At 39.1% G+C, this 17,808-nt stretch overlaps 1 protein-coding gene across 1 annotated transcript in view; it reads right to left on the bottom strand.

Annotated features, from left to right (window-relative positions):
• The window catches only part of SPEF2 (sperm flagellar 2), a 171,758-nt gene that overhangs the window by 90,086 nt on the left and 63,864 nt on the right, over nucleotides 1–17,808 (bottom strand). The window contains exons 11-17 of the mRNA XM_033852786.2: nucleotides 16,489–16,637; nucleotides 14,977–15,058; nucleotides 13,553–13,614; nucleotides 11,526–11,629; nucleotides 8,629–8,885; nucleotides 2,027–2,135; nucleotides 847–1,004 (exon numbers count right to left, since the gene is read on the bottom strand). Coding sequence (XP_033708677.2) covers nucleotides 847–1,004; nucleotides 2,027–2,135; nucleotides 8,629–8,885; nucleotides 11,526–11,629; nucleotides 13,553–13,614; nucleotides 14,977–15,058; nucleotides 16,489–16,637 — 921 coding nt within the window. The remainder of the gene's footprint in view (nucleotides 1–846; nucleotides 1,005–2,026; nucleotides 2,136–8,628; nucleotides 8,886–11,525; nucleotides 11,630–13,552; nucleotides 13,615–14,976; nucleotides 15,059–16,488; nucleotides 16,638–17,808) is intronic.

Below are 17,808 nucleotides of genomic sequence, written 5' to 3'. Positions count from 1 at the left end.
TCCCCAAGGTGACTGTGGCTTATATCTATGCACTATTTTGGTGTCAGTTCACCGATACATTATAGTAGTTAGGTCATAAATCTAGGGATGGGAGACAGCATGCTACCAAGGCAGTTTTAGAATCCTTGTGATATTATTAATTTTGACCATTTTTTATTATACCGAGAAATTGCAGTTGTCAATATAGTCAGGGGTGATTGATAAACAAAAGGGAAAGATTTATTTCTGAATTCATTTCTCAAAGGTAAGATCTCCATTGAAGTCTGGCATTGGCAGTGTATGAGACTAAAATTCCTTTCAATAACAAATTCCAATAATACTGTGAAAAGTTAATGGGCAATTACTATTGGTTGAATGAAGGAGGAGGGAGGTCGGAATGGTTTAATGTAGGTGAGATGCACCCAGGAGCAGGCTTATAAATAAGTAGTTAATAGTCAGTAAATTCATACCAACACAAAAAGATTTGGGGGGAATAATCTGCCTAGTGTTTTCATCCTAAAAGGATAACTCACTCATTGTTTCCTTATAATGCTGAGGTCAACAGATTGAAATCTTTACCCTTCTCTATAACATCCTTAATTTTAACTCTGCTATTTTTTTCACCTGAAAACAACCTTTCAGCAAGATGACCTCTTTTGATTAAATTAAATTAAAATGAAGAAAGAAAAATCTTTGATGTAGAAACATTTGCAGTGGAAAGCTAAAATCAGAGGTAGAAGATACTTATAAATGGTATGATCCAAAGAGAAGAGAGAAATTTGCAATCGCATTTTCACTTCCTCCTAAATTCATTAAAACCACACATTTTCGTTATGTAAGCTCAAAATTATAAAGAACTGTAATTACCTTTATTCTCTTTTTTCATTATTTCAGTCATAAACGTTTCCTTTACTTTTTGGCACAAAGACTGCTTATCTATGTCAGCATTCATTTTTATCAAAATGTTTTCTGGCTCTGTAAACCATTGCTCCAATAAAGGCCAGTTGTCCAAGAAGCCTACAATTCTGCAAAACCCAAATGTTCTATGAATATAGCATATTGACTGAAAGATTAGAGTAACATTAAGCATGATTTATCTGATGAATGTAATGAAAAAATAAGTTCGCCCAAAAAATCTGAAAAAGCAACTTTGAGAAATCTACAGGCAATGAAATACTATCTACTTTAAAGAAGAAATCATTTAATGCTGTCTAGCCATATATTTTGAGGTATATGAATGAGGAAAAGAAGATTTGGCAGTTCTATCATTTCAGGAAACCTTTAGTGTGGGTTCACGTCTCTAAGTGAAGATCTAAGGAAACATCACCTATATTCATAGCAGACTAAACTCTAAACACCCTTCTGATGGTAGCTACAGCCTGGGCCACATAGGTCACCTACTTTTTCTTAAAGAAGTTAAAGAGACCTTTGAGTAAGTATAGATGGTTCTGACTTATTTGCTTTACTCAAATATACTCTTGGAATGATTTTTGAAACAGCCTTGTCTTCCAAGAGTAGACAGGCTTAATGTAGCTCAAATTCCTCTTCCCTGATTCACTTCATATTTTTAGAGTTCTCAAGGTTTCAAAAAATTGTCTAATTTTTTTTCCAATGAGCAAATTGCATATGATTGAAAGAAGGTTTTTGAAGCATAACTTCATTTTAGTAACACAAAAGTGTTTTAGAATTACACTCTATAGTCTGATGCCTAGCTCTTTGACATTCCACGATCTTCATTGGCATTTGCTGAATGAGGGCTGAATTAGGATTCCATATAATGAACTTGTAAGTTCATGTAGCCATAAAGGGAAATGTTGCCTGATTTAATTCTTTTCTTCCCAGACTATGATGACTTGTGCTCTGAATATAAAAGCTAACACATAAATATTTCACTCAACATCAAAGCTACTTAGTTTTGTTTTACCTGTAAAAGACTGAATGCTAAGAAATACATTTATTTTCTAGATCTGATGATTCCAAAGTGACTAGTTGTCAGTCTGTTCAAAGGGTAAGAAACAAGAAGCAAGACATTGAGTTTTAAACTAACCTATGCTGTATTTGATCTCTTAAATTCTGGTCTTCATCCACATCTTGGTTTTTAGCAGCTACACGTTGATTGATGTCTTCATGAGGAGTTTCACTTGAAAATGCTTCAGCTATGTTATGGAAATTACTTAATTAGACAATTTGCTAAAGCAGTCAAAGTTGCAGTAGCACTGCTAAAAGGTACTGATACAAGAAAGGCAAATAGACATGGTCCTGCCTTTGGTCCAATATTAATTAAAATGTTTAACAAAATGTTGAAAAAGTATAGTTTTGGGATCAGCATTCAAATTTCCCTTGGAAATTGGGGAAAAGGAGGTAAAATACAGCATTAAAGAGGAACTGTAGTTTTAAGGTAGAGCGTCTTGGGACTGACCTTGAAGAGATGAGAATGAAAAATGATGGTTTGTCATGAATAACAAATTAGGAAACAATTAGAAAATCAACACCATGCTGTAAAAGCTAAGAATGAAATAGCAGGGTGGTCATAAAGTCAAATATGCAACTTATTTGTGGATATTATATTACAGTACAATAAAGCGATTTATCTTTCTTTCTAAACTCTATGATTTTTCTAGAAGAGACATAAAGGAATATACGACAAGAGACCAAAACCAAAAACGATCTCAACTTCTCTGATTGAGTCCTATTCAGGATTAAGGTACAAAGTCCAGAATACTCATGAATTCAGAATAAATGGAAAATCATAAAGAGGAAAAAAAGCCTTGAACTACAGTAAAAGGAATTAGATTACTCAGTCAATGCAAGAGAACATTGAAGAGCGAATTAATAGTGTTCAAGAAAATGAAGGACCTTCACAGGATATAGCAATCGATTGTTCTCCCTTTACATTCATGATAGAAAAAGAGGAAATTAAGTATTATAAGTAATCTAGAGATGACTTAAGGTATATGGGAGGATATGCATAGGTTCAATGCAAATATCACACCGTTTTATATAAGGGACTTAAGCATCCTTGGATTTTGGTATCTGAGGGGGCTCTGGAATTAATCCCCTATGAATGCTGAGGGAAGACTGTATTACATTATTTTATATTCACAACAAAACTTGTGAAGTAGGATTGTGATCCTAAAATTGTCCCAAATGGCATAGTTCATAAATGACAGAGAAAGGATTTGATTCCAGTCAATCTAATTCCAAGCCCTGAACTTCTTTTTAATTTTTAAACGATTTCTTGAACTATACCTGCCAAAAAGAATGCATACATGATTATACAGCTCAATGACTTCCCAAACTGAAAACAGCACCCAGATCAAGAAACAAACATTATCAGCCCTAGAAGCCCCCTCATATTTCTTTTCAGTCACTATAAGTGCCTAAAGTTATCCATCCAGAGCCTGCACTCAAAGCCTCTCAGTACCTCTCCCCATATTATGAACACCACTGTTCCCTCTCAGGCTGACCAATGGCCCAAGGCACTGGCTAAAAACCCAGGCAGCCACGTACTCTTCCTTTCTGACAAAAGCTTATGCTCCCACACTGGCTGAACCTTCTCCTTAGGTCTCCTGGTCTCCTACCAGTTGGCTTTGAGTCTGGGCCACTCCTCTCTGCCCAGCCCTAGCAGGACTGATGTTCAGTCTTTGAGGCCGCTTGCCTTTGGCCTCATGAAGGCTGCTTCCCTGTGATGACATCCTTCAGGCTTCCCCACGGACCCCAAGCTTTGCAGGGCCATGCTGCAGGCAATGCTGGTGACTGGGCTCCCACACCCCAGCCCAGGCCTCAGGACCCCAGCCCACTGGTCTGGGAGGAGGAGAGAATAACACCTTTATTTTGAAAATCTGTCCTCCTTTGGCTTATATGACATTACTCTCCCTGGATTTCTTCCTTTCTCTCTAGCTGCTGCTTCTAAACACCTCTTCCTTTGCTCTCCCCACTAGCTGTCTTGGCTGTCATCCTGGGTATTTTTTAAAATACACTTTTCTTCCTAGATGATTTGTCTTACCTTCAAGCCCTTAACTTTAGTACACACTTCCCTCCTGACATCGAGACCCATTTATAGAACTGCCCTCCGAACATCTTAGCTTAAAAGTCCCATAGGTACCAGGTACTTCAAGTTCAACATGTCCCTAAAGAGACTCTTGTGTTTCTTTCCATATTGTCTAAGTGAATGGTATTATCATTCAAAAAATTGTTGCAGTCAACAACTTGAAGTCACCCTGTTCTCCCTGCAGTAAATTCACAACAAAATGAATGCTCCCATCCCCACTGATCAGTAAGTTCTACAGTTTCCCCCTAAATAGCACCTGAAGCTGACTCTTTTTACCTTGCCTCTCTAGCTGTCTTAATGCCTTTGTTGCTTTTCAGATGGTGATAGTTTTATAACTCATTTCATTGTTTCCAGTCTCACTCCCCTTCCAAGGCATCCTCCACACTGCAGCTAGAATGACCATTACGAAAAGCATATTGAATTGCATTAAATCTCAGCTTTAATAGAATTCGGTGACCTCACATGGCTTCAGGATAAAGTTCAAACACTGTAACTTGGGGCAAGACTTTTCAGCTGGCCCCTGCCTACCCTCCAGGCCATTTCTGTCACTCTTCCACACCCTGCTGCCTCTCAGTCCTAACGATAAACTTGCTGTTCTCTAGACGGACCCTGCTTGCCGATTCCCTCGCCCTTCCTCCCTGTCTTGGTCTGGTAAATCTCTTCCCATGCTGGGCTCACCTAGTATAGCATATAAGTGACTATATTATAATAATCAGCTTACTTTTGTTTCTTCTCCCACTACATTGTCAACGACTCGAGGACAGGGACTTGCCCTTCATTTCTGTACTGTCAGTTCCTGGCATGTTATAAATGTTAGATACAGATTTACTAGCGGCACCCTTTTAGCTCCCATCACTCTATAACAGTGTTATCTGATAAGACAGATCTTTCTGAGATGATGAAAATGTTCTGCATCAGTGCTGTCCAGTATGATAGCCACTAGTCACATATGTATATGAAATGTGGTCAGTGTGACTGAGGAACTGAATTTTTAATTTTAAATCATTTAAATAACACCTGTGGCTATTGGCTGCCGTGTTGGAAGTACAACTCAATACTATAACTCCTTGGTTCCTTAGCTACAATTTCCACTAAATTCTTTGAAGGCAGGATCCATTTCTTCTTTATTACAGAATCACCAGTGCCAATCACAGTGTCTGGCATTTAGCAAGCACGCAATAAATAATAAGTGAATATGTGAATGAACAAGATATTTTTGAAGGATAGAATTTCATCTGTCCAAAAGAGTTCAGGTGGGGTCTTGCTTAAGATGAGGAGAGCAAATTGGCAAAGTGATCTTTCAATGGCCATTCCAATCTTATATTCTAAAAAAGAAAAACCTTAAGCTATGTAAGAGTCACACTTTATCTTAACTTAAAATACTTGAACATAAAAGCTGCAGATAGATTTTCAAAGTTGTGGACATATTTAGCCTACTCATTCCTGACCAAAACATGTAAGAACTATAAACTCAATGATTTCATACTAGTTTCTGTGATTTAGAAGAACCTAATCTAGTAGTTGGCTCAGTTCACTTCAGACCTAGAATATATATGATTAGAAATACATATAAAAATAAAAAAAAAATAGTGCTTAACACTAAGTTCTGAGGGTAGATAAATAAGATTATTTATGTGTATATGTACAAAAAACTTGACAAAAAAATTCTCCCTGTCGTAGTGAATAAAGGGCAATTCTGAGCCTAGTTATAAGTAAGTGGTCTAGAATTAAGAAATTAAACTAGTTAGATGCTAACATCAGCTTTGATACATTTTCCAGAACCATTTGTCATGTGATTTTGATAGGGAATTGAAAGAACTCACACTGGATTGAGTAGATTTCTTGAAAAATTTGTGCCAATTGGTTTCCTTCTATTTTTTGAAACACACAACAAATGCTTCCTAGGGATCCTCAAGAGGGTAGGCAAAACTTCTAAGGCCCTTGTGGGATTATAATCAGCTCTCAGGGACCATCTCACCCACAGGTCTTTGTGTGTACTTAATAACTCGTCATATCTTGAAAGCAAGTCAGACTGATTTGAGTTCAGGGCCTTATTCCGTCAGTAGATGGCCATGGATTGGCAGTATTCTTTGCCAACCGTCAGATGATCCTGAACAGGGATGAGAACTTGGCTGAACAAGCGGAATCATCACTACTGTCAGCATAGCTCCCTTGCATGGAGAGAAGTAAATTCTCCCTTTTGAGATCTGATGGACAGCATCCAGTTTAAACTACTGGGCTCAACAGCTGAAGTCATATCTAATGGCTTTGTCATTTTATTTAAGTAAACAATGAAAGGAAGATCTCAAGATGTTACAAACTCAAAATAAGGAAGAGTGTGGCCCTGGATGAGTCAAGTGCTCACGCTTTAAATTTCCACCTATAAATAAAGGCACTGGAATAGATGATCCCCTAAGTCTCTCCTAGCTCCAAATGTCATTGTGTTAGTAGTAACAGCAGTAATGAAAGAATGATGTTACCACTTGTTAAAGGGCAGTTTTTTAAAAAGGTAAAATCAAGACACTCAAACAAATGTAAAATGACATCATCTAAATTTTCAAGTAATGAGGGAACCAGTAAGATGTGATGTTACAACTAGTACAAATGACAATCTGAATAACAGACCTATTTACAGGTAGTCAGGAATGCTGAAATAGATGGTAATAGATGAAAGACTGGTTACTATGTATACAGCAATGTAATATTTGGAATCATCTTTGCAAAGTATAGAAATTAATTTTACCTTAATTAAATCAAATTCATCTGCATGTTCACGAACCAGAATCATTTGAAATACTATTAAGTCTCCTACAATTTATAGTTACAGAAGAGCTGAGTCAAAGCCAATGAAAGGCATAGACCCCTCTGAAACCAGACCCTCCTCAGGGTCCAAAAGACAGTACTCAACCTTCTAATGAAAGGGTATCCAATAATCTTTTGTTCATTTCAAAGTCTTCCACTATTTTTCCTAGTGGATACTATGTGCCTAGTATCATGTACCAGATTCTATCCTAAATGTTTAACATTTATCTCATTTAATGCCTGTGATATTGTGATATAATAAGAAATATATATTTGGACTTTGGCTCCTGACACAGAGCTCTGAAAACCCTTGTAATTTCCTGAGTGATAGAGGTAAAAGGAGCATTTATTTTTATTCATAATATACCCCTTTCAACTTTATGAGTTTATGTCAAAGAGGTGACTCTTGGATGGTAGGACCTGTTGCCTGAGAAACCAAGTGACTCGAGGGCTAGAACTTTCAGTCCTACCCCCTGATCTCTAAGGAGGGGAAGGGACTAGAGACTGATCACCAATGCTCAATGATTTAGTCAGTCATGCCTACATAATGGAACCCCCATAAAAACTCTAAAGAAGGGATTCAGAGAGCTTGTGGGTTGGTGAATGCATCCACGTGCCAGGAGTGTGGTACCCCCCGAAACTCCATGAGGATAGAAGCTCCTGAGCCTGGGACTCTTCCAGACCTTGCACTATGTACCTCTTCATCTGGCTGCTCATCTGTATCCTTTATGGCATTCTTTATAATAAAACAGTAATAGTAAGTAAAGCGTTGCCTTGAGTTCTGTGAGTCATTATAGAAAATTATCAGACCTGAGGAGGGGTCATGGAAACCCCCAATTTGTAGTCAGGTCAGACAGGAGTGTGGGTAACCTGGGGATCCACTACTTGAGACTGGCATCTGAAGTGGGGAGAAGTCTTGTGGGACTGAGCCCTTAACCTGTGAAAACCTGTGATAACCCTGGGGAGTTAGTGCCAGAATTAGCCTAAATTATAGGACCCCCAGTGGGTGTTTTTCAAGAACTGGAGAACAGGGTGGTATGGAAAACCCACACAGCTTTGTTGTCAGAAGTGTTGTGAGTAAAGAAGCAGTTTTCCCTTAATATCCAAAACAATACAATGAAGCATTCTATTATATAGGATGCGAAATGGAGGTTTAGAAGGATGAAGTACCTTTCCCAAGGTCAAATGCCTAATAACCTGGAAAGCCAGGGTTCAAGAATATGTGCTTTTACCTATAACCACTGAATTTGTGGAATAAAGTAATATTTTCATTTCAACAATGAAAAGTAGTTAAATAAACCATGAATCTTGGCAAGACTATTTGACCCCAGTGTGGAAGGACTGCAGCCAACGGATACTTGCTCCTCAGTTAACACGCAATCCAAGGGAAGGATGTTACCAGATGCTTGCCTGCAGCACCAGTGTGGTTCATGAGTTTCATCTGGGTGGCACACCAGGATGTACTAGGTAGCTACAGGAAGCTCCTCCACGTATGCAAGCCTCGAAAAGGAGGGCGCCTCTCTGCCAGGGGAGCTGCCAAGTTGATGGAAGGGTTGAATGAGATGCTTGTAGTTGGCATGGAATTCTCCATGAGCTCCAGGCTTGGGCTATAGTGCTGAACACTGACGGAGCCCCAGGAGGCAACTGTGCTGGACTAGGTAATTCTTTGGAAGCCTAAATGGATTCTTTATTATCCACTTATAATTGTAAATGGGAATATTCACCCTTTCAGGCAAAGAAAAAGAAAGAGCTCTGAATTATAGAAAAGAATATTTTGAAAAAGGTGTCCAGCTTACCCATGATGTCATTCATGCGATTCAGTGAGGAATTATCTGAAATATCTAATAACATGACAAAATCCAGTGCAGAAGGGGGAAGACGCACTTCTCTGGAAGCTGTAGGGTCAACAGCCAATGTGGACATTTGTGATTTATTTCCCTCCGGTTCTATGAGGTTTCTGTTGCAGCCTGTGAGTGCTTCCTCCAGAAGCTTCGCTTGGTTTAATGTCATTGGAAAGCCATCCAGGATCCAGCCTTTATATATAGGTATCTGACTAAATCAGGAAAGGACAAATCATTAACATTTTGATAGACACAAGTCCTTTAGGAATAATAACACAGTAAATCTTGCCTTTATCTTTCTTTCAGTTTCACAGTAACCTCCTTCTGCATGAATTTTATTTCTTTACAGCCAGAATTAGGTTTCCTAATGTACCACAATCGCTCCCTTGCTCAAAATCCTTCTGTGGGTCCCTGCTGCCCTCCAACTCTATTCTAGAAGCCATAACATGGTATTTAAAATGAACTGGCCACAACTTACTTCCCTATAACTTCTTCTCTCACAATTTTGAACCATTCACTTTGAACACACCGATCTCCTCCCTGTTATGTGAGTATAAATTGTACTTCCTAGCTGGGTTCATAGGCTGTTCCTCTTGAAAATCTCAATTTCCTCATCTATACAGCGGGATAATATAACACACCTCACAAGATGCTGGTGAGGATGAACTGAAAGGACACATTTTGAGAACCCAGCACAGAGTGTAGCATATGGTGGATACTCACATCGCCAACCTAGAAATTTCTTCCTACCCCACCCAATCCAGCATGGAGTCATAACAGCCTGATCTGAACTCCTCTGGACCCTCATTCACTTCACCACACAATTTTTAACTCTTATATTTCTTGACAGAAAAATTCAAGTGAGTCTTCTTTATCTCAGTTAGATTATAAGTTGCTAAAGGGTACAGGTCATTTCTTTGGTTTTTGTACTCAGTGCAGCATCCTCTATAGAGAATAGGTGCTCCAGGAATTATTTTAGTTCTTTAAATTGGAAAAAAACTTCAACTTTGCTCTTCCAAAACCCTTCAATGATGTAAGATTAAGATTTTGATTTTTGGATAAAAAGTTATGATTTCATTTCTTTCTCTGCTAAAACTCATTTAAACAATTAGAATCCCTTTCTAAAGGCTTGGAAGTCTGCTTTGGTGCCTGTACATGATCCTTCTATCAGTGTGGCAAGGAAGAAGGGGGGGAAACCAAAGTACAGAGAGGTTTTATTACTTGTTCAAAGTCATAAAATTGCACGTGACCCTAAATCCAGTGATCTTTCCACAGTATCAAGCTGCCTTCAAGTCACTGCTCCTATTACCCCTATTAGGCTACGAAGAGAAAGGAAAGCCTGCATTTTGCTTTGGTAATTTGTCCAGAGTGTGGTAAGCATTCTGCACAGAATGAGTTTGTTGATTCATTGGCCTCAGCTAGAGGAGAGAAATTTCTTGAGCACTTTACCAGGTCTGAGGGACCTCTTCTCCCACCTGCAGTCTCAGGAGCTACTTCAGAGGGAGGAGAAGGTCAGGGCCACACTTGTCATGCTGTAGTGTGAGGACACCAGACAACAGGGAGTGAGGAGGCCTGGGCTTTGGTTCTCGCTACGCCACTAACCAGATACGTGACTGGATTGCCTAACTGAGCTGCCACGTGCCTTCCTTTCCTCACTGAAAGAGGACGCATTTGGACTAAATGAAAGGATGTCAAACTGATGACAGTTCTCTAACGGTGCCTCAGGGGCAGAGGGGATGACGGTAGTGGTGGTGGTGGTGGGAGGGTAGTGGAGTTCTGGGGATAGGGTGTAGACACTCCAACTTCAGTGAAACCACAGCTAAGATCTGCTTTACAGCTGATGCTTTTCATATACAATTTTCTTTGAACAAGGACTCCCATGGCTTATTCCAGTACTGAAAAATGTGGCAACTATTAGAATGAGATCCCTTGCAGCTTTGAGAATAGCATCACTGTAGCCCAGTTTCTTCAGTGTTGCATTCAAAGAGTAATCAGTCCAAGATACATCACAACTGAGAGGCAACTTAAATCTTTAATGAGGTCTCTTAAGAAAACTCTAAAGGGGGAGTCCATTCCAGATGCCTGGCAAAACTTCTCCAAAACCTCCTGTTCTCACATCTCTCGGTCTTAACGTTTCTCAGGCAGCAGAGCTACCCCAAACCCCTCACTCACTCGAAGCTCTGCAACGCCCTGCAACAGGAGCCTTGTTGATTCCTTTTTCCAGCCTGTTCAGCCTCATTTCTTTATTACACGGATCAACCGAGCACCTATCGATTCTTTTAATTTCTCTCTTTTCTGTATTGTAAAGGAGGGCTGAGGAGAATCCTCTATCCTTAGAAAGGAGGAATTACAATATTATAGCCTACTTAAATTTTTTCTTTACCCTTATTGCACATCATCTCTGTGCTATGCATATATGTGAGTCCTTGCCTGTGCAACCTCTGCTTTCTCATGGCCTTCCTACCCTGCACTGCCCAGCCTTTGTGTTGCAGGGGTCACTCCCTCCTCCAGAAACACAAAATGAGGAAACACACTGGCCCGTGACCACATAGTTAGGGTCTCTCTTCTCCAAATCCCTTGGCTTTCCCAAATATCTAATTTCTCCTTGAATTCCCCACACAGGAGAGAACTTAACCTGAATTCACATCTGGGTGAATGAAGTCAAGGTTGGTAAAGGGTGGGGCGGGGGAGTGAAATATAGACATGTAAATCACAAAATTTATCTTGCTGTGTTTTCTTAGGTAAATTCATTAGATGCTGAACATAAAAATATTTCTGTATTATTCTTTATACAACTCTATTTGATAAAGAACATATTAAATAGATATAAAAGAGAAAAGTGTGATACATACTTAATAGCATTTACCATGATGCCAACTAGCAATGTATCAGATATGCTCTTTCCTTTCTTCAGCAACTTTTCTGATTTTGCACCAAGTTGAGCGCGCACAGTGAGCTGTGAAAATAAACAATGGTAGGGGACAGCTAATTTAAAAGTCAGATTCCAAATATTTGGAGGGAAAAAAATTAAATGGTCGTGTTCTCTGGTGAAGACACTTGTGATCGTTTAGCACAATTTTGGAACCAGCCAAGCGTTTAAGGAAAATGTATATGCAGATTTCGGGGCTCCTCCTCTGACTCCCTCCTTTCCAAGATCTTCCTCCTTAATTACCAGCTGCTCTGGCATCCGCAAACTTCACTCTCTAATATCTTAAATCAAAGAGATGAGGGCTTTCTTCTCACGTTCTAACCACTCACGGCACGCAGATGCGGGATGTCCTCTGGGGTAACTTGCATACGCCTGGCTTTTGCCCACTGAAGTATTCTTCTGTCAATGGTCAAATCCCATATATTTTCTGCCTGGTTTTTGCTGTTTGCTTTTTTGCTGCCTGCTTCAGGCCCTCAGATAATTAGCTTTTGTATTTTCTCCAGCCTTTATATTGTTATCTGTAGGAAGGCTAGTCTAATTAAGCTACTTCATATCCACAGGAACATCCCTAGCGCCTATTCTGAAATAGAGTCAGCCACCAGAGTGAACATTTTATGAGTCAAATGATACTCTGTCTCTACTGAAAACCCTGCAAAGGCTCCTCCTTTACTGCCAATGTCCTCATCACTGCCTATAAGGCTCTGGCTGGCCTGATTCTTCTCCCTTTCCACTCATCTCTCTAACCTCATCCTTTCTCTTCCCCCACCTTGCTGGCCAACCACCTTTCTGCTTCAAGGCTGTCATCCAGCTGTTCTGGCAGCCTGAAATGGTTCCCCAGATCCAGTGGGTGATTCTTTCAATCTGCTTAAATATCACTCTCTCAAGGTGATCTCCTTACCCTCCTTTTTCTTTTTTGATGGCATCATCACCATCTAATGGTTCACATAATTCATTTATTTGTGTGTTTATGGTTTATTATCTCTTTCCATCTTTTAGAATGTAAACTCCATAAAGTCCAGGAACCCTGACTTTTTGGTTCACTGACATACCCACTCCCCCTTTACAACAACGCATGGAACAAAGTATGCCCTTTGAACTGAATTGAATATGGAATTTGGGGGATTTGTAACTCAATAAATGTAAATATAAAAATATACTTAGTCTTTCTGCTAATTTACATTTAAAATATACAGAGTAAAAATTATAAGTCCCCCTTTATCACTTTCTCTAAACCCATTTCTCTCCCCATAGGTCATCACATTTACAAGTTGCTGTATATTCTTCCAAAACTTTTTCTATCTTTAAGCAGTTTTGAAATCTAAAATATTATGAAACTGGTTTCCTTGATGAAACAAACAATAAAAGTAATCAAATATACTTTTATTTATTTACTTTCATTTTATTTAATAAAATCCCACTTGATTAATCTGACCATTCTATTTGATGATCAAAAATGTTTCCAATATACAGTAAAGCAATACTATATATAGAAATATTAGTTTGCATTAGAAGCAATAGCCTGTAGATTGTTGTAAACCTTTTTTCAGGGATTAATAAAAAATTCTGCAGAGTCAACAGTAAGTCTAAGGATAAATTCTGGAAAAAAAATCTTTAAAGGTAAAGAAATTGTGAAAGGAAATAAAAGTCATAAATTAAGAGGTAAAGAAAAATACATAAATATAAATTTGGCATAAGTCTAAAATTTTTAAAAGCATGTGTTTACTTTCTTACCTGGCAAAACTGAAAGCAATTTCCACTGCTTTAGATTCAAAGAATATAAAAAATATCAAGTAGATTCAGGTTTAGCTAATTTCACCATCAGATTTATTTTAAGCCAAAGAGGAGCACATTGCTATTTCATTTCATTTGAAGATGAAAATGCTGTGAAAAGGCTATGAATCAAAACACATTTCAGTGCACTAGTAGCCAAAGTTAGGTTATAGTACTTACTTCAGAGAAACTATCACTTGCTATGACTTCTTTAGCTTTTGGTGTTTTTCTAGTATTGGTACCTAGCAATAGAAAAAGTGGTAAGAACATACTCCGGTATTTACAGCTAACAACCATGTCAACATTTGACCGTCTATGGCTTTGGACGTGTGGGTTATTGGATTCAGCTATGCCTGAGACACTCAGAGGAAAGAAGTAAAGGCATCAGCACAGCATGGCGTTTACCTTCATTCCACAACATTAAGTCCCGGCCACCGTGTGGTTTGGTGTTTGCTATTTCCTTCCAGTATGGCTCACTCAGAACAATATCATTAGAAATACTTGAACATAGTTTGGGTTCTCTTTGTGGAAAACAAGCCAAGATCTCAAGAGAAGTCATTACGATGTTAATTTGTTATGTTTGTACTTTCCTGGATTATCAAGTTATAGGTAACAAACACTTCTGAAAGTGGAAAACTCTAGAAGTCAGAGGGTTTTTTTAGTTAAATTCAGTGGAAAAAATAAGTTTTCAGAGTCTGTTTATCATTTACTGGACTTCTGTAATAGAATATGTCACAAAATATACTTATGATAGTTTAAAACATCAATTAAGATTATCTTGTAAGAAACAAATAACTGAAACAAGGGACAGGTTATGTTCTTTTAAAGGATGGGAAACCTGACTGCTCTGACGGAGTTGCCTGCTCATAATAAATGTGCACATTGTTCAAGGGTGACAGCAAGAGTGGTGATGACACAGAAGGAACCGATTTTATGCTAGAATATGAGGCAACGATTGAATACGGCAGAGCCTTACTAGCACAAATAGAAAAGATATTTAAGATTTAAAATTGTTTTCCTTCAATGGTTCTGCCAAGGATCTGAAGGATTAAAGCCCAGATCCCCAGGGAGGTAACTTTTCATTGGGTTTGGGAAGCTTGGTTCTGTTTGCTTTGCTGAAGGCTGGGAATAAACTTAGCTTTATCTAAGGAAGCACTGCTCAGGTGGATGGAAGAGACAGAGCCGCAGCCTTCCTCATCACAGTGAACAAAGCAGCAGCTTGCAGAGAGCACAGCAGTACTCCCCCCAGCTGCATGGGTGAGAAGAAACCATAAACTACTGTCTCCCTGCAAAGCCAGGAAGACTGACGATGATTTAGCCTGACTGTTTTCAAAACCACAGCAAAACTGAGCAACTACTTGAAGGGGTGTGAGAAGATTCCTTTGAAATTGTCATCTCTTATCCCCAGTTGTAGACTGTGGTTAGGCACGTCTGGGTTTATCTTGCTGTCTCTGTCGCGTGACCATGTAGACAGCCATGCATCCCTCCCCGTCTCCCCTTTCTTTCCCTGAAAGCTGGTTTGTGCTCACATCCTTGTGCTCTTACTGTTTGTCTATCTGTCTCTCATGAAAATGATGGATGATTTGTTTCGATATCTTACTTACTAAGTTTGCTTTTATCTTCTGTTTCTGGTAATGCTTCAGCTGAAAATACATTTTGCAGATCCTTTGGGGAGGAAACACATGCGAGCACACATGGAGAGATTTTAACATTGTCATATTTTAATAACATTCTTAATTTTATGTCTATAAGTAGGGTTTAAAAACATAGACTATTTTATCTAAAACATTAATGATATTAAGAAGAGCTCAGCGAGTTCTGGAAGCAAACAAAATTTGATAATTGTACTTATAGAAACACACAGTAACCCATGGTATAATCTGTCTTTCAACTTCTATGTAAAATAAAGCAACTTCCATTTTGAGAGTATAATGGGAGCTGAGAACGACGTAGAGTTTGTGGAAAACCACCTTAGAAAGAACAATCTTAGAGGTGTCAGTCATAGCCAAAAGGGAAATAAAGGAAAAACATGTACATTATCTATCACTGTATTGATTAGAATACAGAGCACCACAACAGAGAAGAGGCAGCCCACCGTGAAGAAAAATTCTCCCAGTTTTTTCCAGAATCACGTTTAAACGGTATTTATTTTGCAGCTCATGCAAATGACCTGGATTAGATTCTCTGCTAATTTATTCAATTTCAGAAACAGGATAAGGCAGGGAAAAGAGTACTGGATCTAGAATCTGGGATTCCAATCACAGCCTAGCCGTCAACAAGCCTCTGACCCCAAGCAAATCAACTCACGCTTAGGGTCTCTACTGTCTCCCTTTAAACTGAGCAGGTTGGACCACACCATGATTCTCGGGGGCTGGGGGGGGCACATTCTCCTAATTCCTGCCCTAGTATCTTTATGTAATAATGTAGCAAGATGCAACACTGACGGAAACGGTAATGCAGGTAAACCGTAAGAGACCTTCCCCTACCAGCCACCCATCAAAACTGAGATCTACTAGTCTAGATCAGAGGCCTGCAAACTATGGTCCCTGGACCAAAATCGACTGGCTGTTTTTACACCCTCGCCCTCTGTCTGCTCCTCTCCAGCACCCTCCTTGGCTGCTGCCCAGGACTGGCATCAGGCTGCGTCTACGAGATGGGGACTTGCCATTGGCCACTGTCAGGCTCTCGGGAGTGGACTTCCATTCTGAGAGCTGGTGACGTGGTGAACTCATCCAAAACACTCACCCCTCTCCAAGCCCTCACAATTGGGCCCCTCCACCCCTTTACCAGCTTTACCAGCTGGTGGCTCCTTCCTCAGGAGAATGTCTCCAGCTGACGGTAACTGGGCACAAAGCCAGCCCACTACCCTGGATGGCCCACCTAGGCAAACTGATGTGTGTGTGTGTATGTGGGGAGTTGAAATTTTCTCTCGTTATGTAAGTACCTATGTAATATCCTCGATATTGCTTCTGGGCCCACAAAACTTAAAATATTTACCCTCTGGACCTTTACAGAAAAGTCTGACAACCTCTGGTCTAGAGGATCTCTTTAGATGCCATCCAGTTGGAAATCTCTAATGTACGAGGTGAAGAAAAGAAAACTAAAATCTCACTTGCCTGGTTTTCTTTACTACTCTCTTGCCTAACTGGTAGAGCCTTTTCTTCGGCCGCTTTCTGAAGGGCTCCGCTGATCTTCTCATTGTTGTGAAATGCTTGGATCGCTTCTTGGACGAGAGTGTCAATAGAAAGTACCTGAATAGGAAAGCCTAAAATATAAAAGACAATTTTATTAATAACTTTTCATTTAGGAAATTGACAACATTGTTCTTCTGTGCTGGCTTCACCCTTAGAGTACAATGCTCAGGGTGCCCCGGCAATGTTTTTTGGATCAATCTGGTTTTTTTTACTATGGCAGTAAAATTCACATAACATAAAATGAACCATTTTAACCGTTCTAAAAGACGCAATTCGGTGATATTTAGGTCATTACAATGTTGTCCAATCATCACCACTACCTTTTTCCAGAAAATTTTCATTACCCCAAAGGAAACCCTGTATCCATTAAGCAGTCACTCCCTGTCTCCCTACCCTTGCCAACAACTAATTTGCTTTCTGTCTATGGATTGGTATATTCTAGATGTTTCTTATCCATGGAATCATACAATATGTGGTCTTTTGTGTTCGACTCTTTCACTTAGTATAATGTTTTCAAAGTCTATCCACAGCACATAGAGTACTTCATTCCTTTTATGGCTGAATAATATTCCATTGTATGGATATATCATATCTTGTTATCAGTTCAGCAGGTGATGAACATTTGGATGGTTTCCATCTTTTGTCTATTATTAATAATGCTGCTATGAACATCACTGCATATGGTTTTTTTTGAACACCTCTTTTCAGTCCTTTTGGGTATATACCAGTGGTGGAATTGCTGGGGTCATATGGTAATTTTTTATTTAACTTAATGAGGAATCACCAACTACTTTCCATAGTGGCTACACCATTTTACATTCTCACCAGCAATGTATGAGAGTTCCAACTTCTCTATATCCTCACCAACACTCTTTTTCCAATTTTAAAAAATTATACCCATCCTACAGGTTGTGGAGTGGCATCTCACTGAGCTTTTGTTAGGCTGCCTTTTAAAGAGGTCTATTTAACGTCTCAACAATGACTTACTGTTCTCTGCCTTGGACTGTTGCAAGACAGACTGGCCTCAGTGAAAAATTTGAGTTTTCCAGTAAAAACAGTAAAAGGTAAGTATTAGTGAAGAAAAACTAATTAAATAGATAGAAAACTATGATTTCACTTCTAACTGAAAGAACTTCTAGATAAAAAGCCAAAAGTTTATTAAAGGGAAAGAACTCAATCAATGTGAAGAATTAAAGCATTTATAATTTTAAGTTGATTTCCTGTCTTTCTTTTTTTAAAATT

This window comes from Tursiops truncatus, chromosome 3, assembly GCF_011762595.2.
Source record: "Tursiops truncatus isolate mTurTru1 chromosome 3, mTurTru1.mat.Y, whole genome shotgun sequence".
In the NCBI taxonomy this organism is placed as follows: Eukaryota; Metazoa; Chordata; class Mammalia; order Artiodactyla; family Delphinidae; genus Tursiops; species Tursiops truncatus.
The sequence above is the reverse complement of the archived record's forward strand: the minus strand, read 5'-3'. Positions and strand labels throughout refer to the sequence as shown.